The sequence below is a fragment of the Coccidioides immitis genome (assembly GCF_000149335.2).
Source record: "Coccidioides immitis RS genomic scaffold supercont3.2, whole genome shotgun sequence".
NCBI classification, from domain to species: Eukaryota; Fungi; Ascomycota; class Eurotiomycetes; order Onygenales; family Onygenaceae; genus Coccidioides; species Coccidioides immitis.
This window is the reverse complement of record NW_004504309.1, coordinates 2009002-2033892: the sequence shown is the minus strand read 5'-3', so window position 1 is coordinate 2033892 and position 24891 is coordinate 2009002. Positions and strand designations below refer to the sequence as shown.

The following is a 24891-nucleotide window of genomic DNA, read 5'->3' as shown; positions in this document are numbered from 1 at the left end:
AACACTTGGCCGAGAATAACTTTAGCTGATGGTGAGCTTAATTGTCCGATCTCCGCACGCATCGAGCAACCAAATGCATCGATATCATACCAAGACGAAACTTCTCCGCGGCGGGTATTTATAGCCGACGTTGAGAGCAGTTAACAGCTTGGATAGAGGTCAAAGTAGGTTTAAATATGTGACGGTGGCGGCAAAAGGTTGTATGTGGGCCGCCACACGTTACATACAAGCTTACTACTCTTGCAGCACGATAGTGCTTCTTTTGGTGTGTGATCGCACTGGCGATGTCCCGGCGTACGCAACAGAATTGCGGGGGTTGTGGAGCTGGACCGGAAATTTGCGTTTCTGGGGAGACACGTCTTCCCCGTCCAGGCGTGCGCGCTGGGAACTTAAGTAGCCATCATCGCAGCCACGATCCAGGGTTGAGAGGTTTTGACCTCTCTCTCGACGATGATGCGGGGATTTTATAGCTGATGCAGATTTCAGGCCAAAGTTAACAGTCATGTCTGTTCCAAAAAGAGTCACTTCGACTAGTTCGGACGCAGCTCCATATCTTACAGCTCTGCGGCGAGATGGCTTCGTCTTGATTCCCAACATCATTCCGCTAGAACAGGTGGCTTCGCTTCGCCGTGCAGCCGCAAAGGCAACCAATCTAGCCCGTAATGGCCAATGGCCACATATCCGAACAGTCCCAAAACAATTCCCTCCTTTTCCAACCACACCGCCGCCTGCGTCTGAAGGTGGAATATGGGGGGTGCAGCATCTACTACATCCAGATATGCCAGGACGCTCCGAATTTGCTAATCTATACTTCTCTCCACACATCCTTAGCGTTGTTGAGGAGCTTGTCGGGCTCAAGGGAAAGCCGGCTTCCGACGCTGAGCCACTGACCATGGAGCTCTTCAACCTCTTAGTCGCTCCAACATGCAAGGACTTTGCTCTGCGCTGGCATCGCGATGACATTCCCACTCCACCGACACTTACACCCGAGGAGGAGTTGAAACAGCTCCAGGCTAAATCTCCCGCTGAAAGGCCCCAGTCCCACGCGCAGTACAATATCGCTCTATACCCCGACTCTTCGCTCATCGTCATCCCTGGGTCTCATCTACGCGCGCGCACACAAGCTGAGCGTGATGCAGATCCGTACGAGGAGAACATGCCAGGCCAAAAAATCGTGGCGTTACAGCCTGGAGATGCAGTCTTTTACGATAGCAATATCTTCCACCGCGGAGTGTATAAAGGTACAGCGATCCCAGCTCATGAAAATGAAGAAGTCGCAGGCATTCGGATGACTCTCCACGGCAGTGTGGGTTTAGTGCAGCCAGTTGAAGAGGGCAAAAAAGACCTTAGGGCGACGGTGGTCTTGCAGCACGGCGTGGGCCAGTGGGTAAATAGGGAGGACGCCAAGTTCGACGGGTTAGGGCCAAGGGCGGAAGCGATGAGGCAGCGACTGATTGAAAAGGGAACTGGAGAGGGCGTGGGATACGCATTGGATGGATGAGGTATTTCATCATGGTTTTTGCTTGGGGCTCTTACGGAATAACATGATGGTTGTGAGGCTTTTTCTGGTTAGTAAAACTGTACCTTTTCCTTCGTTCGTCATTGGGAGGCCGTCGGCGGGTTTAGATGGACTTGTTGCGGTGGGACGTCCAGACCGAACTTATTTCCAGTCAAAATACGAGTACTCCGTAACTACGGAGTACTTACAGTTTTAGTCATTCCTCAAATTTTCCAGCAGTATTCCGTACTCCGTAATTGTCGCATCATGGGGTTCTGCAGCTGCAGTTGTCGGCCTGGAGAAAACCGCTTCTCGAAGGATCCTTGTTACGGGGTGCGTGGGCGTGCAACCCCATTTAGAATCCGTCTCTCGTATGCACGTCATCACCTGCCCGTCGGAAGGGCAAGCCTAGGCTCCGGGGTGGAGCGCATTTTAGCGCACCTGGAGGGGTGTCTTTTCTTTCTTTTCGCACCATTGCAGGGTATCCTTGACATGACCAAAGATCGAGGTTTGAGCGCAAAAATGGGCTTCGTCATCATTGGGTGTCGGTGCCTTCAGGTATCCATGGACCCGGGAGAGCGTCGCACCCAGGGAGACGGGAAGAAGGAAACACAGAAGCACCCTGAATGCAAGCCCCGGGATACCTGAAGCTGTTGAGGGAGGGGTATTTTGGACGCCGTGACTGGCGCCATGCGCAGACCCTAATGCATCGGCAGGCGGGACAGATTGGGATTGGCTTGAGAATGATTTAAAGCATGGGCCAAGTTTCATGCTTGCGCCCATAATTAGCGTTACATCCGTTTCAACGACTGGCTGCAGAGCTGGTTGGAAGCCAGCCTCTCTCTCAATCAGGCTTTAGGCTCCAAAGGAAAGATTGCCTCTCTACTCCGTACTCCGTACTCCATAGGGACCAAGCTCCGGTCTCATAGGCGCTCGTCCCACCCCGACCTTTAGGCACCTTTAGGGGGCCTCCGACCGTCAAAACATACTCAAATCTCGAGTATGAATAAAAATCCATCCAGAGAGCCCTGAGAAAAGGTACTATCTGCCTTTCAATTCGTTGAAATTTACAGGTCTGTAACTCGGTTTAATCACCAGCCATTTTTCTATCGCATTTCTGAGGTATTCGCGGAGATAACCAGACGTGATCTTCGCTATAAGCTCAAGGACATCAAACCAGTTACAGACCTGAAATCTCTGTGGTTGTCGTGTCCTCACTTCGCTTACCTCGTCCGTCCTCAAGCAGCTTTACCCCGTGCAATATTTGACTCAGGGCAGCTCCAGAGAATCTGAAGCTCCTCAGAAATGTCGACTTTACTCAAATTGGGTAGTTTGTGGAAATCAGCCATGTTTGATTAGGCCATTGCAATTGGCCGGGACACTTTCGACGTTTCCAGAAAGGCCGCGTGCTCCTGTTACGTACGAAGTGAACTTTCGAGCAGCTCTCTATGAAGGAGCGTCTTGACACGGAACCCTTTATTTAAGGATTAGGAGGTCAAGAGAAGGGTTTGATTCATACATATATGTCTCGCGCGCTAACGATACCGGGAAGCTTTTCGATAGTCGCATTTTCGAACACGCATCGACTACCGCGTTACGAAGTTTTCGAAATGCTGATACATTCGGCTTCGGATTTTAAGCGCTAATCCTAGAGATTATGGCAGCCATGAGGACTCACGACGGTGTATACGCACAGTACACAGTACACAGTACTGACATTGCCATTATAAATGCGGACTATTAGGACGACTCCGTAGGTATATGTAGCACGCTCTTTATTGTCGTGCTCAGCTACCATGCAGCAGGCAGTAAGATACGTCAATTGGATATGCAGTGCCCATGCAGCGGAGAATTTGACTAGGTAGATGCACCAGCCAAAACAACCGTGATTTGACGGCTTAGAATAGTCTGGGAGACCCAGGAAACGAGATTTCTTCGAGGGTTTGCTTCGGAGCCGTGACATTGTCCTTAGTATATGCTAACCAAGCCTTTAGAGCCTTCAGCTGTACCTTAATGAAATAGGTTTGATAGAATGGCCCTGATGGAATGAGCTCGTTGCACTCCCAAAGCTTCAGCACCTTGTAATTGGCTTTGTTTTGGTGGTGTCGTGCTCTTTCGCGTCTTTTATTGACCAAACACAGGACCTAAGATATTTAAGGATGGACAGTACCTGTTTCGATAGTAGCCGCTCTGGTGGTTGGAAGGCCACCTTTGATGCGATTCGCAACCATCAGAACCAGATCCGGATGGGACTTTCCACGAAGTTGAATTTAGACATCACTGAACAGCTTAGCTTTGACTCACTGGGGGCTACGAGTAACCCAGTTGTTCATGAAATTCGTTGGTACGACATGCACTGGAATCTAGCTCACCATCTTTCTCGTTCAGGAGAATTGGATGCATCCTTGAGGTACACTGTTCGCGTCTCATGAGAAGTGAGGTCCCGAGAGTCGTTTAGAGAGGAACTTACCATGATGACACCGAGGGATAGAGATGGAGAGGAGCTCCTCGAGGTACTTTTCTGCTGACGGAATCATCAGAGATTGAGTTTGTTCGTTCATAACTAGCGAGTAGATCGGATCCCCTTTGTCCACGCAACAGACGAATGTATGTTTATACAGTACGGAGTACATGATTACCATCCCCGTCCATCCATATTATCACGCATCCAAGATAGTTGGTTCGATAAGTTGAGGTCCATCACGGGCAGGAAGCATTCAAATCTAGGCAGCTATTCAGCACAGATCAACAGTCCTTCCAACATCTGGCGCCAATCCGGGTCTTAAAAAAGGAGAACAGTGGGTGTTTGGAGGACAGAAGGGACGTATCAATAGTGATACGCCGCTTCTCAAGCTGTGCTCTGGAGGATGAATCAAAGAAGCAATTACGGAGTAGATTCCCGGAATTCCCAGGGAATCAGCGGTGCGATGTGCTGCTTGGCTCATCTCCACCAAGCCTTGTTCGCGCACGGAGAGGGCTCCGTGCGCCCTACATTCTCCATCCTCCCTAAATTTCCGGTCCCGATAAACGTGGTAGAGTGGTGTTCAGCAGATTCCGTTGGCTAGCAACTAAACAATGACTCCAAACAGCCCAGATGATGACCATCAAGGGTGTTTGTTTTGTGAAGAAAAGTTGACCCGAAAGTGCGGGAATATGGCTAAAACAGATTGCTGCTTGGATCAGCCCTTGGCGACGGGAGGACGGGCGCCAGCGAATGCGGTGCACAGATGGACCGTGGATGGGTTCCTGCATGCACCGTAAAACTGGATCCGGACACGGCCGTGCCCTTTTCGCTTCGGGGGGAGGCCTCCAGCGACTTGCGACGGGCCTCTGGGGACTTGGGGTATTTGGATGGAGGAGTCCGTCCTCTGTCGAGAGTCCACTTGGCCTGTTATTTTGTATTTTAAGAGGCCGTCCCAAGGCTAGATTTCCACTAGTTCGCTCCCCAGTGTGGCGCTGCCCGTCCCTTCGTGAGCTCGCTAGCTTGGCCGAGGAGTTTTTTGACGAATCACGACGATCTTATCCGCGGAAGCCAAGCCGGTCAGTCAATATCTCCACGGGCAGAAGAATATCGAGCCGAGCGAGTTATCCTGACCCTTCTCAATAACGAGTTCTCCCGCTATCACCGAGTTTAATGGCAAGGGTGTTGACCATCAGGCATCGTCCGTGGAAATTATCGATACCCCAGCCATCCAAGCCATCCCATAAGCCTCAGCCTAACACACGCGGACATGCTGATTGCACGGTGGAGAACCCGTTCGAATTAGACTTCGAGTGCACAGTGAACTAATGTCGGGTGTTGCAGCAGCTAGCACCGCAAGAAGATGCAGGGAATATATCCGCGGCGCGTTAGGTCGGATCACCCTCCACCAGGACTCGTTCACCGTGGTGGGAAGTTTTCGACCGTCCGAGCTTTTTTGGGGATAAAAAAGCAATTGGACATCCAGAACTCAGTCTAGGAGCGTATGATGTGCTCGCCCTGCTAGCTTTTTGCCTTGAATACCCCTGATTCGGTGCGAACTCCCGTCTCATTTTGTCCCATCTTTCTCGCCTGCCCAAGTAACGAGCTAACCAATCTCCCCAAATTTGAAGGCTGCCTCCCCGCCATGGGACATCAGTGAGACCAGCGGAACCCGCTACCGGCTCATCTTCGCTCCTCCAATTCTCGCCCTCCAAGGCTTGTCCCCACAGCTGGTTATCGACCATCGAAGGAGTGAGTTGCCTGGTCCTAGACAACTTCTTTCTGCGCAGAATTTTCCTCCAACATGTCAGGCCCATAAACCCCGGAAGCACAAAAACGTCCTTTCAACTACCATCCTTCCCCTCTCACTTCGTCTCACTGTACCTCGGATCGTAATGAGCTGCACAGATGTTTTGATAGATGCGGCCATTTCTGTCTTACACGGCATATTAAACCTGTTGCTCTGTTCGAACCAGCTCACTGATAAGTACATCTCGCCCCAACTAGTCGGCTTCTTTAGGAAAGGCTATAGCACCCTCTCAGTCATGTCATGGACGAAGCAAGCTCTGTTGCAACGAAAAGTCCCGTTCTCCAGGAACGCGTCGCAGATATGGCTAGAAAAGACGAAAACGCAGAAGTAGTCCATCAACAACACCGCCAGCAATGTTCTAGCTGCTCTCACAATGGTTCCTCTAATAGATCAAACGGGAATGATACTGGAAATACAGGGTCAGTCTGTCTATTTTCGAACTTTTGGCTTTGGTACATCACAATTCAAATTCTTTTGCTTACAACGCATATACTCCGTACAGATCCACCAAATCATTGACTGAACATGCTGTTAAATACGTCTTTGAGAATGGCCGCCGCTACTGCAACAATATCTACTCTATGCCTAACGACGAGGTCGAACAGACGCGCCAAAGTATCTTGCACCAACTCTATCTTACCGCACTAGATGGTCAACTGACACTGATACCCCTTCCGGACTCTCCATCACGTATTCTAGATCTCGGTTCCGGACCGGCTGACTGGGCAATTACAATTGGAGAAGAGTATCCAGACACTGAAGTCATCGCCACAGACATTAGTCTTTTTGATCCCCAGTCCGTCAGCATTGCTCCGCCGAACGTGTATTTTCAAATAGACGATGCAGAGGGCAAATGGACATTCCACGAGCCCTTCGACTTCATCCACGTCAGAGGGCTTTCCCGAGCCATCTCTAACTGGCCACGACTTTACCAGCAGGCATTTGACCACCTTAAACCCGGCGGGGCAATCCAAGTGGTCGACGGAGACTTATCGACAGAATCTCTACCGCCAAACTCATATTTTAACATATTCGTCTCCGCCATTCGTTCCGCTGCAGATGTGGCAGGATATATGCCTGAATACGGGCACCTTCGTCCCAGTGCATTGATAGCTGCTGGCTTTGAGGATATTCAAACCTATCATATTGAAGTGCCCATAGGAACATGGCCAACTGACCCAAAAATGAGGACAATGGGTAAGATGGGTCTGATAGTGGTCCTGGAAGGCCTTGAAGCAATAAGTATGCGTCTCCTGACGAAATACATGGGATGGAAAGCAGAAGATGTGATTGATTTATGTGAGAAAGTAAAAATGGAAGTTGTGAGCTATGAAGGGGCCATGGGATCAGCGAAGATCGTGGTTGCTCGAAAACCTCTAGAGGTTAACTGATTATTTTCACCTATGCATCTACCTTTCGCCTTTTCTTTTATTTTCGCGGAAAAGTGTTTGTCGACTTTGGCGACTTTGCGAAGGGGTATTATTAGCATCATTTATTTCAACGGCGCCAATTACATACGAGCTCCGAGCACCGAGACTCGACTCCACTATGCCTAGGAGATATTCTTCACTGTTTCAGCGGAGGAAGCAGAAATGAAAAAGGTCCTATGGATTATGCTTCCACCAGACTATGAATGGAGTCGAGGATCTATCCTGGGGGCAGCTTTAATTTGCTTCTTCGCAATTACAGAATACCTCCTTCTTCGACACGGCTATCCACCCGCACTGCACCGATGGACTTGAAGAATGACATTTTTTCTTTTATTATTTTTTCTCTTCCTTTCCCTCTTTTGAACTGCATTATCGGCTGCCATCCAGGTGGGATGGATTCGCTTTTGATCATGTATGCATGTGTTGGCCCGGCGACCAGCAGGCTGCCAGCTGTTTCATTTGGATATTTCAGAAGGTTTCCTCTCGGTTAAAATAAGGCAACAATCTCAGAGGACTAGTTAAACATGACATATCACATACTGTGTGCAGTTGTGGTAGCTGCACGCAGTCAGTGCCGCTTTTAGCAATACCCGAAGAGACATTATGCATGATGGAAACTGTGGCTATTGGCTTTGTGTTATATTACCGCAAGGCGAGAGAGGACGTCCCTTTGCGATCAGTCCTCTCTTGAATTACAGGAACATCCCACCGCTGGCGGCTGACAGTCCAGTTCATTGGAAAAGCGTTGAACAGAGGGTCCGTCACTGGAGATTTGTGGGCATCCATCAGCTCCATTCCCAATGGCTGAAATGATTACCTTGGCCGCAGCAAATTACACAGCTATATAATTCCTCGAACTATCCTGTCTTCTTTATGTCTGTGTGCGATTGCCGTATCATGGATCACGAAATCAATATATCCCTGCGGCATTCATTTGCGTAACTTCGATGAAGTAGGTCCGAATGGTGCAAACTTCTGACTTTCTACCAAGAAGGTATGGAAACAACCTTTACAACCCATGTGCCCCATTCTAGCGTAGCATGTGAACCTCACTTCACGGCATTTGACTGTGATGCCCCTGAATAACCCTGGGCCTGGAAACCTGCTCATTTGTATTCTGATGCCTTTGGCGACTCGATAACTGCACATAACTGCTGGGCTATAGGGCGAAATCAGTGAACAAGCTGAAGACCAGCCTCCAAGCCTTAGGCTGATGAGTCCTGAGGGAGAAAGGAAGCATTTAGACGAATGGACCAAGGCCTGGCGTCTAAATCAACCAATAAAATCCTCGGTTAGGGGGTGTAGTTAATGATGGCTGCCTACATCCAGAGACACGACATGCACAATCCAGATGTCATATGCAGTGATGGTAACGAGTCGCTCTCTTGGTGCACCTGCTTTGCTAAAATGGCTTTGTGCTCTTTCTGTTTTAGGGGAGGTTAAAGTCTGATTCTATGAATGGACTAAGTTTCAGCAAGATGGCCTCAAAATGCTTGGAATATACCACATATTATGAGGTTTACGTTCTAATCACAAAAGAACCGGCGAATCTGCTGCAGGTTTATATATTGCTATGCCAGAATTACAGCATCTTTGACTAATCTGGACATTTAGCTGCATACAATTTCCACATGTCCACAATATTTTTTTGCAATTCATCACCATGAGAGAGCGGTAAGCTATAATGGACAACATTGAGATGATGATACCAGCTGAGCTGGAGCCAGGCAGTGCGGAGTAAGCCCACAACATGCTCTTCCATTACTCATCCAGTGCTAGCACGAAGGAGGACAACCATGAAACCCAACACTGAGCTGGATCCCAAGGACCTTCTTCAAAGGCTGAGGCACTTGTCAATCTCTTTTTGACGAATTGGCAATCCTTCAAAGATCACTTTAAATGGTTCCTCAGAGAGCTTCACAATGCGCAGCATTCATTGGATGTAGCGCTGCTAAAAAAAAGAGGGCTTGGTTAGAACACCCTTATATACCATCACATGTACAAGCTCACCAACGAGATACAGAAAGGCCCGTTGAAAAACCCATAGATTTGGGACTTCGACTGCCCTTCTCCAAACTTATCTCCATGAAGGACCCCAGTCATGCACTTCTGGCACAGCCCACCAGCAGAATAGGGAGCCTACAAAGCAAACTGGCGCCCCATAACAGCCGAACGATACAATAGTCTGACATCGTTGCGCAGCAGACCAGCCGGGCCCTTTGAAGTCGCGGTGCTTCCAGCGAGGGACAAAAAAAGACTAAGAATACACTGGAACTATTGATTTCATGGGAAATCCAGTAGAGTATTCTCGCCAAATACGGCTTTAGCTTCGATTTCAGAACTTTCAGCAGAATGCCGTGAGCCCGAGGAGATGTTTGCCGAGCTCTTGCAGGAAATGCGCGATTACCGTCGGAGTGAAGACATAGAGGGTGGCAGTCACTTGGAGTTCAAACCCGCAGAATAATCAAGGTTGGACGAATGGAAGGAATATCATTATGAGGAGGATCGCAGGCTAGCGAAACTGAAAGAAGAGGCGAAAGCGGCCCAGCAAGAACGAGAGAGCAAGCGCCAGGACTGGGGGAGACAGCATAGGGATAAAAAGCCGCGCGGTCGAACGGATATCTATTGGACTGGGTGGGTCGATCCATGCGTGAACGGGTGCTTGATTGTTGAGTGGTTTGTGTACGCTCCATCGGAAGAGCGGCTCCCCGATATTGTCAAGGAATGTGAAACAACAGCCATCGCCAACTCAAGAAACAACGAGATCATCAGGGTATGAGTCATAACACCATATTGTGACCCTTTCATTCCTTCTGGGGAGTGGGGGGATGAATAAAAATAAAAAAATAAAAGTCAATAAAACAAGACAAAAATCGAACCCGTAGAAGGTTGCAATATTCATTTAAAGAGCAAGCGCGGATCCTCGAAACAATTAGGTATCGAGATAGTTCACATTGTAGACATCATGCGCCCGTAAGTCATGACCATAAGGATTACAGCTCTATGCCAACTCCGGGAAAATGCTGTCGTTGAACGAGAAAGCCTCCAGGCAAGACCAGATTCTAAAACAGAGAAACAGATAGGAGGAAAGAAGGAAAGACATAAGAAAGATGTCAGTACAGGGACAAATGCTGAGGCAACGGTGCTGCAAGTATATATCGAGGAGAGCTGCCTTAAAGACGGAAAAACGAGGTCCATAAACTGGCACCAAGAAATGCAATAATTCAGCCTGCACAAATGCAAGCGTAAATCACACGGATACGTATGTGGCAGCAGCATTGAGTATACTGGAAATAGAAAAGGTAGAGATAAAAGACCGGATGCTGCTCCGGAGAACGCATTCCTAGAGGGCAAGAAGTTGAATCCAGAGTAGAGCAAAATATCCGTATCCAGGCCAGTAAAGAAAGGAGAGAAAAATAATAGTGTCATCATCGGAAACAAAAGTGGATGATTTACAAGATAAGAAAGGGAAAACGGGTCCAGGGCTCTAAGAAAAGTCGTTTCATGATCGTCACGAGAAGGACCGTATATACAACTGAAAAGAATTGGATGAACCAAAATAAACCCAGAAAGACTCGCAGGCTTTGCGCGCTTCGTACCAGGCAGTCCTCCAAGCTTGGATAACTACATCGAGGCTAAAGAGGTCTAAACTAACAAAGCCGAACTACCAAAGAACGACTGCAGCCCAGACCACTCCCAGCCCCAACTGATGCATATCCGGCGATGACCTGTTAATCGAAGGCCCAAGGCGTTAACGGAACGCCAGCAGTCAGGAGACTGTAACCAGGTTCTGTAGACACAAGAGAATGAAACACGTAGAAAAGTCGTAAGATATCGTCGCGACAAAGAGCCAAGAGTGCGAAAAGATATTGACCCAAAGGTGAACCTAGAAAATGCGAAAATAAGGTGAAAGCGGAAAGAACTGGATTTCCGTCTACGGGATCCAGGTAAAGCGTATGACGCTGATCGGCTTTTGGACTCCAGGGGGGCAAGGCTGCTTTTGGTAATGAGCACGCTTTCAAGGGTTGATTCGCTGCACAACACCGTATCGCTACGCGCGAAATCGCAACCCAGAACGACAGAGCGATTAAAATCCTTCTTCACCAGCTTTGCAAAGTCTAATCTCGCGGACCCATTCTGACTTCAAAACCTGAGAAGCTGTGATACGGCGACTGGGGTTTGGGTCCAGGATGGAGTATATAACGTTACGGCATCGGGCCTGTATAAAAGTAACGGTCAGCAACTAATTTTCACATGGACATCACTTGAATGATAAATTGGGGTCTACATGCCCGATGCAGAGTTTCAATGGGAGCATAACCATCCTCATCCCGACGGCCCTCTAAATACCGCTCATAAAACTCGTCTTCATCCTTTTGTGCTACTCTCCAAAGGTGCCTTCCGGTTCGCATGGCCATGTATATGACACCGGTAGCCCACACGTCAACCGCCCGTGGATCAAACTCTTTGTCGGTATATTCTTCAGGTGCAATGTACGGAGCAGAGCCACATAATCCCGCTGTCATGTGAGCTTCTTTTTCCCACGCCATACGGAAACATTCTCCATTTCCAAAATCGGTAATTTTCAAGGCGCCATGCGTAGTCAACAACAGATTTTCTGGTTTGAGGTCACGGTGGGCGACTCCCATTTCGTGCATGTATTCGACACCTCGCATCAACTGTTTGAAGTAGCAATCCGCCTCCCCAACTTCTAGCTTCCCAGCTGCAAGAATTAGAGTGTATAGATCTCCTCCTGCGCAATATTCCATAACTTCACAATAATCTCCTTTAGAGTCTTGCATTAGATCTAATGTATGGATGATATTGGGATGGCGAAGCGAGGAAGAAATACAAAATTCGGAGGTCAGGCGTTTTTGGTATTTTTTAGCTGTTTCCTGGGGACGACGGCGAAACTCCTTGACGGCGTACAGCTGCTCCGTCTTCGAGTCCTTCGGATCAACCTTGTGAGAGATTCGGACAATACCAAACGCACCACGACCAACAATTTCCTGACACTTGCCGTACTTATCGACCAAAGATGCCGTATTGTTCGGGCCACCCTTCTTGTCTGAAGCAAGTTTATCTCTCTCTGTTTTCAGTTGGTCTACCCATGTGGACATGAGAGACAGCTGCTGGTCTTCAACGTGGTCATCTTTCTTTTTGCCTCCACCAAGCATATCCCGAAGCATACTCGAAAGTTTCTCCTGCCGTTTAGCACTCTTCAGGTAGTGGACGTGGTTGCCATCAGGGAGCATGTCGAAACGTTTCATAGGTTGGACGGGCTCCCTTCCGGGCTTCTTATCCTCCGGCCGCTTGTCGGTCTGCTGTTTTGGTGTAGGCTTGGGGCTGGTGGCTTTTTCCGACCCGTCGACGACAGCGGCCGATTTGGACGATGATTTGCTCTGAGTCGAAGTATCAGAAGCGGTTTCTTTCATGTTTTCAATTTCCCTGTGGGCTGCTCTCCCGGTCTGGGAAAACATTCGGGAGAAGGGATTCGTCATTCTGGGCCTTGGGGGCTTCTGAGGGAGCGCAGCACCATTGGCTTTCTGTGAACCATGGAGGTGCATTCCCTCCATCACTTGTGTTATCTGCTCGCCATCAGGAGGCTGTGAATTCTGTGAAGCGGTAGATGTTGTGGATGAGGCCGATAGCGGGGTGGGTGGATTCATGTGCGTCGATATATTTCTTCAATCGTTCAAATCGAGCCAGGACGGACTCTCGTCGGATTCAAAGCCGGGATTGATGGAGTTTGACGGTCAGTCGAAGTGGTGGAGGAAGGACAAGGAGAAAAAGGAAGAGGGTGATCGTGGGCGGGTGGATAGGCACCGATGGGGTCTGGCGACGCCGGCAAGGAATGAGCAGGTGACGGAGCAAGTTGGGCTTGGTAACTGCCCCAAGCGAGGCACGGGATGCCCACAAAAGGGACGAAACCCGGGGTCTGATTCAGAGTCACGACGACAAAACGGTTGGTGTTCTGGGAGCCGATGAGATTGCGGGGGTATCTCGTCAGCTACTTTGGTCAGGATGGAGAGACAGAATCAGCGAGAGGGAGGAGTTCACCAGGTGGGAGAGAAAAACTCGGGGAGGCGACGCTCTGAAATAATTTTGTAAGGCGGTGCAGGAATGTGGCCGAAGCTCTAACTGTTGGCCTGTGAACCGTGGAGCAGCCTGCGGTGGCTTGAAAAGACACCAAGAAGAGGGGGATTTAAGGTTTGTGTATGGTATTACAGAAAACAGTTATATTACCTTGGTGCGTCAGAAATGCGAAAGATAAATTCCTGCGTTGGAAAGAAACCTTTTGTTCAGGGCGCGTCTGCAGCGTGGTACAAAGCTGACTTCGAGGCGGTCTCTTGTCGATGGTGTGGGAGTAATAATCACTCCGTTATGTGAACTTGAGCTCCAAAGCACTGCTGCAGTAGAGCTCGAATGGATCATCAGAGCACTGAAGATCCTCCATGGCTGTCTCAGGCAATCAAGTTTAAGGACAGCTGATGATGTCAGAGAATGGAATTGCTGCGAATTTCTTAGTTAACTGGTATTGTCTTTGCGATGGACAAACCTGGCCCGGGAGAGAAACAGAAATCAGACAGTGTCCACCTCATGATCATGTGGCGAATGGAATAACTGCACGGTTCGGAGCCAGATATCTGTAACTCTTTACTAGTTACACCATATGTTCCTGATATGGATCCATGGAACCCCAAGGGCTGGATTTGCGGTCAGTGACAAGCAAGCAAACAAAAATAACAGAACAGAAATCCTTTTTTTGAAACTACCATGAGCTGCTGAAGAAATAGGACTTCGACTTCTAGCAAGATCTTCCAATTACCGCTGTCTCCTATTAAGCAACCTGGCATGACAGCTCGCGCTTCGATCCTCAAAAATTGCCGGAGGACCTGTCAGGCTTAGCTGCATTGGTCGCGCATCTTGGCCGGCTGTTGGGCGAGTTACGGATATTGAGAAGCCATACAATATACGGTCAAAGAGATGCGACAGGAAACTTAACGAGGGCCCTCAATAGTAACAGACCCGACAACAAAGAAGAAAAACGGATTATTCTCTCCTTCTCTAAAATAATACTCCGTACAACATTGCTTCCCGTTCTAACCGTTCATTGTCATACAGCAAGTCAAAATAGAAATGGGGGGGAAAAAAAAAAAAGGAAAGAAAGAGAGAAAGAAAGAAAAAGAAAATAAGGGAGAAAAAGCAATACAGGAGTTACCAGAAGCTTAGAAATCCATAATTCCCGCTCCGGCTCCAACGATGGTGTTCTGCAGCAGATCATGAAAATTGGGCAGGGATGGCGCGACTAGCGAGTTAGGCCGGAGGGGAGCACGGAGCACTCTCTGATACTTTTATCCACAGGATTAACTCACTAGTTCACCAGCTAGAAGTCCCATTCTTAGTACAGAGGACATACACCATCCATACACTTGCAGGGATCCTCCGTACAGTTATGGCCGAGGAAGCAAAGCCAAAAGACCCTTCAAAAAAAAAAAAAAAAAAAAAAAAAAAAAAAAAAATGCAATGCCCCTCTTTTCTGAATCACCAAGCTGGAGTAGCAGATGTCCCATAAACGTAACTCCTGCCTGACTGCTCTTGGTGCAATATGCGTCAAGCCGATTCAGCCGGACACAGCAGTGTGCGAGGAGGTCCAGCGTGAGCGACCCCTCACCTCGAAGCCAAGTAACGATACAATTCCCCGTTGAGTATCAGAAATCCACTTTAACTAAGCATATGTAAAGCCACCCCCGGATGGATAGCAACCCATCCGCTTGAACCAATCCGGTTTGTCCCTCGCCCTCTCGGCCAACTGTGCAATCTTGAAATTTCACATTTAGCCGCAGTAGTCTGTTTCTTCTCCCCCTCTCCAGAGTCGGCTTGAAAATTCAGCCTTTACGATTCCGAGAATCACTGCAAAACTGATGCGTGACCGCACAATACATACATGTCATCATCAAGTACCGAGAAAACAAGTCGGGATCTCGATACAACAAAAATGAGACCTTGCTCCTGCGCTGTTGGACTTCTTTTTCAGGACACATGCAGGCTGACCACGTCCAGCCATCCGGATCCCATGAGGATATTCACGGTGATGTTTGGTCTCTTCTGATTGGACCCGGTCGGACTCGATCGCTCATATCCTCTCGGCATTTCATTGCAATTCCGGCTCACACGACGGCAAGCCAAAACCCGCCGGGTAAACTGACAGGGCTTGTTTTCCGGAAAAGCAAAAAAAAACTAAAAAAGAAAAAAAAAAAAAAAAGGGAAGGCCCCATTGACTCATCGACATACGGAAGCAAATGCGGTGAGTGCTTCCATAGCAAGTCAAATGTATTGAATCTCGGCTGCAGTGGCTGTGCATTTGATGTCCAAGTACGGAGTAAAAGAGGAGATGCAACTGCAGGGCCAGGATCCATTCGCGGTTGAATTGCCTTTTTCTCATTTGCTCGAACTGCTTTATCCATGCATCGTCCATCCATGCACTGGGGTGGCCGCGCGAAAAGGAAAAAAAAAAAAAAGCGCGCGTGGGGAAACGTCGCATATGTGGATTTATTACCTCTGGTGTATGTACGCAACTGTATTTTACGGAACAAAAATTACGCATTAACGTGTGCTCCGTCCTTTCATACCGTATTTATGACCTCTTTTTCGCTCCTCAACACTCCGCTCGTCGTCGACAAGGTTGGGTCGGGGCGGTCAAGTTCATACCTCAAACTGGCAGTCTTTTCGTGAATCCCAGCTGTGTGAGAGAGCCACAGACTTGGCTGCTCCTCTTGGTTTGCATCTCGCATCCACAGAATCCTCAGATAAAATTATTGCCCAGAAATGGTCAAAACTTTGCATGATGCAGAATATCGTGGCACTTCATGGGGCTGACGTGCAACTAGCGAGTTAGCTTCGTTGGGGGAGTCATCAGTATTATGACGTTCTGATGAATGATCTCTGTGATGGTCTATCAGGCCGCATCATTCATGGGACGACATACGGCCCGATAGTTTCGTGCCCCCATAGTCACCGTTCTGACAGAGCATTGGTAGTGAAACCGGGCCCGGACAGAGCATAGAGTTCAAATAATTTTTCAAAGGGCCTTAGATACACAAGCCCGACTTGAGAGGATATGCTAACGTAGTGATGAAATCCTCGAGAGTGTTCACGGTTGTATGAAGCTTGTTGCCTTGGATAGTTACATACACGTTACGTATCAATGAGAAATGCTCGCTCCCATTTAACTAGCTGTTGAGCGTCAAGCATGCAATCTCGTCGTCAGAGAGAAAAAATAGCCATACAAGCGCACGTCATGCCACTCAATCCTGCAGATGGGCCAATGCATCGCTGATACGGTTGGAGGTTGCTCCTTCGATCGCCAAGGAGGATTTGACAGCAAACGCCACAGTTGCCCTACGCGAACATATTTTGCCCTACAACGGCGAACATCCAATCGAGGAGCTTGCTCAGCCACCAAAGTCACACATTTCGTCATTATATGCTCTCTATTGGGATTGAGCAAAAGGATGACCTGACTCAAGCATTTTCGCCCAGAAACGGGCGGAAAACGGCTGAATATGATTGCTTTCGAATTCCTCCCGCGTTGACATGGGTCAAGCCACACAGAAACACAATCCCTACGATTACGGGGCCGAATTGCGGCTTGACGGGCTTTGCGTCCAGACTCCTGTCCACAAAACTTTGGCCTTGCACCTTGTACTTCTGTGCCACATCATCATGTAGAGAACAGCCACAGCTCTAATTTATGTCCGTCGTATGTTTCTCGAACGCCCGCAGCCCTGTCCAGGCTATATCCCGGACATGAACCGGCAGATTGATCCGAGTCCAGGCCAAGAGGACGTGGTACGGAATACAGGGAGCGGATCAAGAGAAGCGTCGGTGAAAGGCGTCTTGTGGACTTCTAGCCTCTAAGAATTTGACAAGGAATGCTTTGCGCATGGGGGGGTGTTGTTTTTGTTTAGGTTGTGGCAACGTCTTTGCAACGAAGAATCCCGGGAGTGTGCGGCACTGAGATCTTATCGCCGTTATGGTCAATTCTCTGGTTGCACGCCGAGGCTTTAATTCAGCCCAATCCAGCCGAGAACGCTTGCCATATCAGATGCAACCCACCCGGGTGTTCCTTTAAGGCGAGCTTGGCGTCCCGCCCGAGAAATCGTATTGCGTAGTAGGGCTGACTTGTACCAATGAGGCGACAACGGAACCGACAGGCATCGTGATTCGATCAGCACGCGATAATGGCCTTGCCGAAAGGCTCAGTCTATGATAAAACACGAGTCTTAAAAGTCAGTCTAATTCAACAAACACCGGAGAATGCCGGTCGTGTGGGGAGGGCTTAGCCGAAGCATACCACGAATTGTTCCAGGGATTCCTCAAAAAGTTCATTATTCACTCCTATACCGCCAGGATGTTCAACGGGAGATAGTGGGTTCTTGACGACTGTAACGCCAGATCAGCATGTGTACAGAGGAGGAGCGGGGATATCTGGTCATAGACCAACCATATTCGACGTAGAGATTGACATAGATCTGATGCAAGGCCAGGCGCATATTACTGGCTTTGATATCCGTAAGCATAACGAATTTAATATTTGTTGGCGTTTCGTAATAGTGCAGTTTGTACTGGCTGGTGCGATAGCAGAGAAAGCTGCACAGTCATGTTCCGTTAACGGTTTTGATTCCCGGAAGGAATGTCTGCCAATCCTATCTCAAGGTTGCGGGGTATCGCTCTCTCACTTATCATCATCTCCACCAAGCTTGCGAACCATATTCCGCAGCGAAAACACCGTTCCAAATATGAGTTTGGCGTCGTCTTCCGCACTCAGGGGTCCCCCAGGGGCGCTTTTGGACACGCCATTACTCAGGGGTGCTGTGTCGGAGGCGGGACGGGAAGTTTTGGGAGGCACGGATGTTGGACGAGGCAGCCAACGACGTTTGTAGATACACTCCGCTGTGCAGCGTGAGCTTGTCAGCGCAGAACACCCTGAGAGTAAACCGGGGCTGAACACGCCTTGCGTCGGACTTACCGTGGCGGTCAAAGATATAGAAAGAGTAGACGACCATCTCTTAAAGAAAGTGCACGATGCCAATGACAATGCGCAAAGAAAAGAGTGCAATTCAACAATTCGCTCGTTAGTTGCTCGGCCCTCGTAAAAAGCTGCAATGCTGTTTCGGAGAGCGTCGAAGTTGATGTTGTTCGGTCTATGATGCCAAGGCTCCGGCATGCTTGCTAGCTCCAGCAAATCACCCACTTCCTTCACCTTTTTTGTTTACGGCACCGAACGAGTCTCCAGCATCTCAGTACGAGGATCCACCGAGGACAATTGGATGGTTCTCCATTGTGTAGGATCGGCGAAAAGGAGATCTCCAAATTGCGGATGAGAGTTAGGTTTGTGCTGTATCATCCCACCAGCGAACGGGGCTAGCCTGCTGCCCTAGCTCCTCGTTGCCGTAGTCGCCCAGGCATGGCCGGCCTCCCATGCAGATGGAGCCTGTCTGGTCAATCCAATGGCCAATGAATCCGCCCAGCAACTTTTGTCAACGAAGAGTCACTGCAAGTGCCACAATAAAAAGAAGCCATGATCACGGGGTGGGCAGCAAGCAGCATCTCGCAATAATGTAGACCCCGTCTCGCTACGGCAGTCTTGGGCATAAATCATCCCAACCCCACTCAGCCCTACTACAGTTCGCTTCAACCTCTATATAACGCTACGGCAACAGCTCTTTGCACTTCTTTCCCTTTCCTTCGTCCTTCCCATACATTATTGATTCGCCGTTAGCGTGGTCTTCAAGCCCCATCATGAGATGGCAGACGACGTGCCCAAGCCTGAGCCTGTAGACATCCCGAACCCTTCCCCCGCAAATGAAAGCACCGCCGCAACGGACGCCACGAGGCCACGGCCTCTGCGAACAAGCGATAATAGGTACGTATGAATCCGGCTCTGTCGATTGATTCCAACCCGAAAAGTTATGTTATCGTATTTCGATGGTGGCGGGAGACCTAAGCAGCATCAGGCTCCGGCGGTCGGCATCCTGGAATTCTCAGCCTGATATCTGATACTTACGCTTTCTGAAGATATTCCGTTGCTGACACCTATTCTGTCTCATCAGGTCCTCTGTACATACATTAAACAGCCCATTGAGGCATCATACTCGAAACCACACGCTGCCACGAAAAGTCAAAGTTGGTTGGCCCTCTGGATACTGACATGCTTCCGGAGAAATTTAACTGAACCTCCCGAAAAGGAAACCCTCAACGCTCGATCGGAATATACAAATAGCCAGGATGACGGCACAGCAGAACATCGTATCAATCAATATTTGATAAAACAGGAGATTGGAAGAGGCTCGTTTGGTGCCGTCCATCTCGGAGTCGATCAGTATGGGCAGGAATATGTGGGTAGTCTCTGGGCACCATCCATAGCATCCGGCAATTACTGGAGCTCGCCTTTTCTTTTCTTTTCCTTTTGAAGGTCAATCTTTGGCACTAATATCACGAACATTGAGCGTCGTTGTAGGCGGTGAAAGAATTTTCGAAATCACGGCTACGGAAACGTGCACAGTCTCATGTCCTGCGCAGTCGTTCTGGGCTTCGCCGCCCCGAAGCACGCGCCGCCGGCACTGGCTTCAATGAGCCCCTCCATCGCAATCCTTCCAGCCATGACATGGAAGAAGGCAATTCACTGCACTTGATCAAGGAGGAAATTGCAATTATGAAGAAGCTGAACCACCCTAATCTAGTGTCGTTGTTCGAAGTGCTGGATGACCCTACCGAAGATTCTCTCTACATGGTTATGGAAATGTGCAAGAAGGGTGTAATAATGAAGGTTGGCTTGGGCGAAGAATCCGATCCATATAATGACGAGAGTTGTCGCTGCTGGTTTCGTGATTTAATATTAGGAATTGAATATCTCCACGCCCAGGGCATCGTCCATCGAGATATTAAGCCTGATAACTGCTTATTGACCAGCGATGATGTGCTAAAGATTGTCGATTTCGGTGTTTCAGAAATGTTTGAAAAGGATTCGGATATGTATACCGCCAAATCTGCGGGTTCACCTGCCTTCCTTCCACCAGAGTTGTGTGTAGTGAAGCACGGGGATGTTTCCGGCAGAGCAGCTGATATATGGTCGATGGGAGTTACGCTTTACTGTCTGAGATACGGGCGAATCCCGTTCGAGAAGGAAAGCATTTTTGAGCTATACGAGGCAATTAGGAACGATGAGATCGCCTATCCCGGGGAAACGGATGACATCTTCAAGGACCTCATGTCCAAAATCCTAGAAAAGGATCCTAAAAAGCGAATAACGATGGAGGAGCTCAGGGTAAGGCTTGAATCCAACCATGCAACACGAAATAACTTTTAACAATATTAGGAACACCCCTGGGTGACAAGAGGAGGCACTGACACCCTCCTTTCGGCCGAGGAAAATACATCTAACCTTATTGAGCCTCCAACTGAAGAAGAAATGAACACTGCTATCACCAGAAATATGGGCCATGCTATAACAGTGGTATGTCCTTTTGATGTGGTTTCGACCTTTACATTATACTATAGGCTAGGCGGTTGACATTTTATGTAGGTGAAAGCGGTACAGAAGTTCAAGAGGCTCATCGAGCCGGCGAGTCCGGGACTCATGAAAAGTATTTTAGGTGAAGACGAAGAATCCCACTTTGTCCAGCCACCTCTTTCCATAGATGAGTCAGATTATTACGAGATACCGAGAGACCGAAAAAAATATAGGCGCGAGGCATTTATGTCGCCCCGAGTTCATGATGTCAGTCGCGGACGAGATGCGACTAATAGAGGTGAATCACCGACATTTGAGAACATAGCAGCAGGTTATCCTCGAAGGGAAAACAGTACTTTGTCTCAAACCTCAGACAGCCCTGCGCGTCAAGGTTCGCGCACCGATACCCCGAGCAAAGGTAGCTTTTGCGAAGGGACCCGAGGACATGCGCGGGATCCGCTAGAAGAGGAACATCCATATTTATTCATCGGACCTTCCAGTTTCTCCACGCACATGAGTGCCCCTGGTGGAGACAAGGCATCATTGGAAATCGATGATGGGGCTGACCTACCAATTGATGTATACGCAACGCCGGTCGTTAGTGAATCTCCAAGCGCTGCTGATATTGACATTTACGAGACAGCATACACGGAAGAAATAGAGCGAATTCGGAATAGGAGCCGCACTTCCCGTGCTCCTGCCCCCAAGATCTACCTGACTCGAAGAGTGGATGGAAAGAAATCCAGCCTGGCAGCGCTACTAGAGCGAGCCAAGGAGGAAGGGACATTACAAACCCCTCGAACGTCTAGTGAGCCCGGAACGGGATTGGAAGACGATGAAAGTGTCTCGCGAACCTCGCGAGCGCGGGGATCTAACATTTTTGCTGCGGCTGTTTCTTCTCTGAATATGTCTACGCTGGCACATCTCGAGGCACCCCAGGGGGAGGCACCCCAGGATACGGAGGCGGCATCAATGATTGGAGGCTCGGATACTCGGTTGCAAGGGTCTGTAGCGCCAAAATCCCCCGCAAGACCTAACCCAGCGGCTATCCGTACAACAACAGAAGCAACAGCCACAGAAAATGTAGCCCCAGTGAGCTCAGCGCAAAGGCGAAGCGGTCTAAGGAACTTGCTCAATAGGATTAAGGATGGTCGTTGATCATTAGATATCGCTGCTGTCAGATTCCTGGCCTTCCTTGGTTGGAGAGAAGGGCGCGAAGCTGAACATAAAAAGTCCACCAAACTACTCCATATAGTGTCGAACATCGGGCATGTGGCCCCCACGTTCCATAATACGATATCTCTGATAGCGTCACGATTGTAAATACAGTGGTGGATATCAGCTGACAATGTAGTGTTTTCGAGAGGCAGCAAGGCCGGGGCTCAATGCAATTGATCAGCTCAGTGCCCATTAGTTATCTAATCAGACATCACAGCCACATTTTTGAGATAAAATTAGCCCGATCTTGGTACATGTATTACGTAGGTCAGCCACAAAGTTGTTTGCACCACAGCCACGGTTTCCACCATTCACCCGCCAAGCCAAGACTGGAGGCACGACGACGTTCCTTTTTCCGCCTTTCTGCTGCTTGTTAATCTGCTGTTGATTGAATTTGAGTGAGTGTCCGATATACCAGTCAAGTTCCTACTATTTGAATTTACTCGGCGCGGCTATCCCAAAATACGACAAGCGGACCGCCATTTTCGAGCGCAATAGTTTCGAGGCTGGTTCAACAAAGCACGATGTCTTGGGCAGGTATGCGGGCTTCTCTCAGATGCAGAACCTTGCGCCTTGAACGGACAGAAAGTTAACGAGCGCCATACAGGGTTCAAGAAGAATGTTAACCGGGCGACGACCCAGGTTATGATGAAAACTGGTATGCAAATTCAACGGCTCGATCGGATATGTCTTTAGATCCCAGAGATTGGCAACGGAACGAGCTAGTTCAGTATTGGCAAGCATTTGGAGACACCCGATACTGATTACGTGTGAGCATGGCAGGACATGTGGAGAAAACAAATGATCGGGATTATGAGATAGAAGAACGGTATGGGAGGATCATACAAATCGTTTTCTCGGCGCTTCGTGAGCTAATTGTATAGACGCTACCGGACCATGGAGGCGGCTGCGAATCGACTACAAAAGGAGGCAAAGGGTTACTTAGATTCGCTGAGAGGTGGAGTCATCTCTGCACTGCTCTTTGACCTTTGCGGTTGATGGGCTTCTGCTGACTGAGTTATGTGGTTCAGCCATGACGGCTTCGCAGATGCGCATTGCGGAAACTATCGATGCGTTTTACGGCGACGCAGGTGCTAAGGACGGCGTGAGCAGAAGCTATAAACAGGCTGTGGAGGATCTTGATGCGGAAACGATTAAGGCACTTGACGGTCCATACAGGTACGCTTGGGAAAATCGATCATCACCGATATACAAGAGGCGCAGGCTGATCCGTACAAAATTCTAGAACGACGGTCTTGGAACCTATCTCCCGGTTTTGCGCATACTTCCCGGATATCAACGAGTGTATCAAGAAACGAAACAACAAACTCCTAGACTACGACGCAATGCGTGCCAAAGTAAAGAAACTCGTTGAAAAACCCGACAAAGATGCCACCAAGCTCCCCCGAGCGGAGAAAGACGCAGAGATGGCTAAGCAGGCTTACGACCAGCTGAACGATCAATTATTCAACGAACTTCCTCAACTAATTGACCTTCGAGTACCGTACCTGGATCCTTCTTTTGAGGCTCTGGTGAAAATCCAATTGAGATTTTGTGCGGAGGCCTACAGTCGGATGGCACAAGTACAACAGTACTTGGATGCGGATACGAGAGAAGAATATGCATCTGGAAACCTCGACAACAAGGTTGAGCAGGTGTTGCAAGAAATTAGAGACCTAAGTATTGCTGGAACGGTTTAAAGCACATAATTTAAGTTAGCATGGCTGCTCGCTTTCGGCTTTCTTTTCTTTTCTTTTACCTTTTGGAGAAATGCTGTTACTCTGGTTCCAGTCAGATGGCAATGATGGAAGAACCACTTTCCCATCCTCTATCTTTATAGGTGTTTTTGTTTGATCCGCATACCCCCCATTGTACAAGCTAGGAAAATTTCATGGACTCTACCAAAATTTACCTGTCCTCATTGAATAGCGGACGGCCCCATTTCCATGAGCGCCAGCTGACCACGTATTAAGAGTAGCTCCACAAAAACACGGGGTTTAGGGTCAATTATCTTCTGCTGCACTTCCCTGCGTTTTGAGCGCACAATTGCAGATGTTGATCTAAAATATCACAACCTCAAATCAAGCCTGTGGAAGCCCTTGGGTAGCACAAGTACATTAGCTAACAACAGATGCTTACTCCATTTGAAGAAGCACACCCTCAGAAAGCTTTGAGCCTTGTTTCTGTCTCTCAGGTGTCCTAGATAAGCAGAACCATGTCTGGAATGGTAAGAAAAGAAAAAAAGAAAATCACTTCCTTGCATAGAATATAGTGCAGATGCTTGCATTTGTGTGTATGTGCATGTATTTATGTGCAGCACGTCTCAAAGCCTTGAACTACATGCCAATCCCGGAGTGTGGTTCAAGCATGGTCCTCTCCATTGCAGCAGAGGTATGTAGCAGTGTAGCTACTCCCAAAGCAGCATGTCACTTCAGTGTGCATGAAAAAAAATAGTAGAGCGATATCTCTCTCGCACTCTCCCGTTCACTTATATATATATTTACCCTTCCAACTGATTGGGCTGATTAAGGGGCGCAGTATCCAGGATACCCAGACTTCTCAAGCTTTCTTTCCCTTGGATTGCTTTGTTTGCTTGTTTGAGCTGATCCAAGAAGCGCATGCAGAGTACGTCGTGTCCTTGTCGCATAAGAAGACCGGCGGTTGAAGCCCTTTTTTTGGGATAAACTAAACAGCTTTTCTTGTACCCGCATGCTGCAGGGATGTCTGTTTGCCGAGATGCCATTCCAGGTGGGAAGGTGGATTCCAGTTGATGGGTGAGCAAGGGTTCTGGACGGGAGAAGGGAGTTGATGACGACGCAGTTTGCGGTCCGCTCCCGATGCAGTTCTGTGCGCGTCGGTCTCTATTGATAGAGAAGGCGAACTGTCGTATGTATGGAGATTAGTTTGGAGAACGAGATCCGACAAGACGTATTTTTCCATACATACAAACCGACAAGC

At 48.7% G+C, this 24891-nt stretch overlaps 8 protein-coding genes across 8 annotated transcripts; 5 read left to right on the top strand and 3 right to left on the bottom strand.

The window, feature by feature from the left end:
• The first annotated feature begins 416 nt into the window (after positions 1 to 416).
• Positions 417 to 1741, top strand: CIMG_06223 (phytanoyl-CoA dioxygenase). The gene has a single exon (XM_001242326.2). It carries the CDS (start codon positions 503 to 505, stop codon positions 1499 to 1501), a length of 999 nt encoding a protein of 332 aa, XP_001242327.1. The 5' UTR covers positions 417 to 502; the 3' UTR covers positions 1502 to 1741.
• Positions 1742 to 3294: 1553 nt separating this feature from the next.
• On the top strand, positions 3295 to 4369 carry CIMG_13030 (uncharacterized protein; the record flags this gene model as incomplete). The annotated part of the gene is made up of 5 exons (XM_001242324.2): positions 3295 to 3306; positions 3530 to 3579; positions 3681 to 3908; positions 3957 to 4011; positions 4226 to 4369. The coding sequence occupies 5 exons, from the start codon at positions 3295 to 3297 to the stop codon at positions 4367 to 4369; spliced, it is 489 nt and encodes a 162-aa protein (XP_001242325.2).
• A 524-nt stretch (positions 4370 to 4893) lies between these two features.
• On the top strand, positions 4894 to 8162 carry CIMG_06220 (uncharacterized protein). Its single transcript, XM_001242323.2, has 5 exons — positions 4894 to 5243; positions 5304 to 5511; positions 5591 to 5711; positions 5967 to 6188; positions 6272 to 8162. Exons 4-5 carry the CDS (start codon positions 6010 to 6012, stop codon positions 7158 to 7160), a joined length of 1068 nt encoding a protein of 355 aa, XP_001242324.2. The 5' UTR covers positions 4894 to 5243; positions 5304 to 5511; positions 5591 to 5711; positions 5967 to 6009; the 3' UTR covers positions 7161 to 8162.
• Positions 8163 to 8747: 585 nt separating this feature from the next.
• On the bottom strand, positions 8748 to 10067 carry CIMG_13029 (uncharacterized protein). Its single transcript, XM_004445282.1, has 2 exons — positions 9210 to 10067; positions 8748 to 9150 (listed from the first exon to the last, which is right to left on the bottom strand). The coding sequence occupies exon 1, from the start codon at positions 9890 to 9892 to the stop codon at positions 9647 to 9649; it is 246 nt and encodes an 81-aa protein (XP_004445339.1). The 5' UTR covers positions 9893 to 10067; the 3' UTR covers positions 8748 to 9150; positions 9210 to 9646.
• A 61-nt stretch (positions 10068 to 10128) lies between these two features.
• CIMG_06218 (HAL protein kinase) lies at positions 10129 to 13215 on the bottom strand. Its single transcript, XM_001242321.2, has 2 exons — positions 11492 to 13215; positions 10129 to 11418 (listed from the first exon to the last, which is right to left on the bottom strand). Exons 1-2 carry the CDS (start codon positions 12866 to 12868, stop codon positions 11287 to 11289), a joined length of 1509 nt encoding a protein of 502 aa, XP_001242322.2. The 5' UTR covers positions 12869 to 13215; the 3' UTR covers positions 10129 to 11286.
• Positions 13216 to 16652: 3437 nt separating this feature from the next.
• Positions 16653 to 18344, bottom strand: CIMG_06217 (TRAPP complex subunit). Its single transcript, XM_001242320.2, has 5 exons — positions 18232 to 18344; positions 17942 to 18155; positions 17707 to 17852; positions 17557 to 17645; positions 16653 to 17484 (listed from the first exon to the last, which is right to left on the bottom strand). Exons 1-5 carry the CDS (start codon positions 18266 to 18268, stop codon positions 17467 to 17469), a joined length of 504 nt encoding a protein of 167 aa, XP_001242321.2. The 5' UTR covers positions 18269 to 18344; the 3' UTR covers positions 16653 to 17466.
• Positions 18345 to 18723: 379 nt separating this feature from the next.
• CIMG_06216 (CAMKK/CAMKK-META protein kinase) lies at positions 18724 to 22121 on the top strand. Its single transcript, XM_001242319.2, has 6 exons — positions 18724 to 19128; positions 19316 to 19388; positions 19451 to 19600; positions 19723 to 20529; positions 20581 to 20718; positions 20788 to 22121. The coding sequence occupies exons 1-6, from the start codon at positions 19010 to 19012 to the stop codon at positions 21871 to 21873; spliced, it is 2373 nt and encodes a 790-aa protein (XP_001242320.2). The 5' UTR covers positions 18724 to 19009; the 3' UTR covers positions 21874 to 22121.
• Positions 22122 to 22275: 154 nt separating this feature from the next.
• Positions 22276 to 23836, top strand: CIMG_06215 (protein hob3). Its single transcript, XM_001242318.2, has 6 exons — positions 22276 to 22470; positions 22541 to 22591; positions 22717 to 22762; positions 22818 to 22891; positions 22965 to 23112; positions 23180 to 23836. The coding sequence occupies exons 1-6, from the start codon at positions 22458 to 22460 to the stop codon at positions 23631 to 23633; spliced, it is 786 nt and encodes a 261-aa protein (XP_001242319.1). The 5' UTR covers positions 22276 to 22457; the 3' UTR covers positions 23634 to 23836.
• Positions 23837 to 24891: the final 1055 nt, after the last annotated feature.

Excerpts from the sequence above, each read along its gene's own strand:
- CIMG_06223 (XM_001242326.2), top strand. The coding sequence starts at position 503 with ATGTCTGTTCCAAAAAGAGTCACTTCGACTAGTTCGGACGCAGCTCCA.
- CIMG_06220 (XM_001242323.2), top strand. The coding sequence starts at position 6,010 with ATGGACGAAGCAAGCTCTGTTGCAACGAAAAGTCCCGTTCTCCAGGAA. Across the intron at positions 6,189-6,271 it reads AATGATACTGGAAATACAGG|ATCCACCAAATCATTGACTG; the intron begins GTCAGTCTGTCT and ends TACTCCGTACAG.
- CIMG_13029 (XM_004445282.1), bottom strand. The coding sequence starts at position 9,892 with ATGGAGCGTACACAAACCACTCAACAATCAAGCACCCGTTCACGCATG.
- CIMG_06218 (XM_001242321.2), bottom strand. The coding sequence starts at position 12,868 with ATGAATCCACCCACCCCGCTATCGGCCTCATCCACAACATCTACCGCT. Across the intron at positions 11,419-11,491 it reads CCATTGAAACTCTGCATCGG|GCCCGATGCCGTAACGTTAT; the intron begins GCATGTAGACCC and ends ACTTTTATACAG.
- CIMG_06217 (XM_001242320.2), bottom strand. The coding sequence starts at position 18,268 with ATGGTCGTCTACTCTTTCTATATCTTTGACCGCCACG. Across the intron at positions 17,853-17,941 it reads CTTGGTGGAGATGATGATAA|CTTTCTCTGCTATCGCACCA; the intron begins GTGAGAGAGCGA and ends ATGACTGTGCAG. Across the intron at positions 17,646-17,706 it reads CAATCTCTACGTCGAATATG|TCGTCAAGAACCCACTATCT; the intron begins GTTGGTCTATGA and ends CTGGCGTTACAG.
- CIMG_06216 (XM_001242319.2), top strand. The coding sequence starts at position 19,010 with ATGGCAGACGACGTGCCCAAGCCTGAGCCTGTAGACATCCCGAACCCT. Across the intron at positions 19,389-19,450 it reads CGCTGCCACGAAAAGTCAAA|GAAACCCTCAACGCTCGATC; the intron begins GTTGGTTGGCCC and ends CCTCCCGAAAAG. Across the intron at positions 19,601-19,722 it reads ATCAGTATGGGCAGGAATAT|GCGGTGAAAGAATTTTCGAA; the intron begins GTGGGTAGTCTC and ends GCGTCGTTGTAG.
- CIMG_06215 (XM_001242318.2), top strand. Across the intron at positions 22,763-22,817 it reads GATTATGAGATAGAAGAACG|ACGCTACCGGACCATGGAGG; the intron begins GTATGGGAGGAT and ends CTAATTGTATAG. Across the intron at positions 22,892-22,964 it reads TTACTTAGATTCGCTGAGAG|CCATGACGGCTTCGCAGATG; the intron begins GTGGAGTCATCT and ends TATGTGGTTCAG.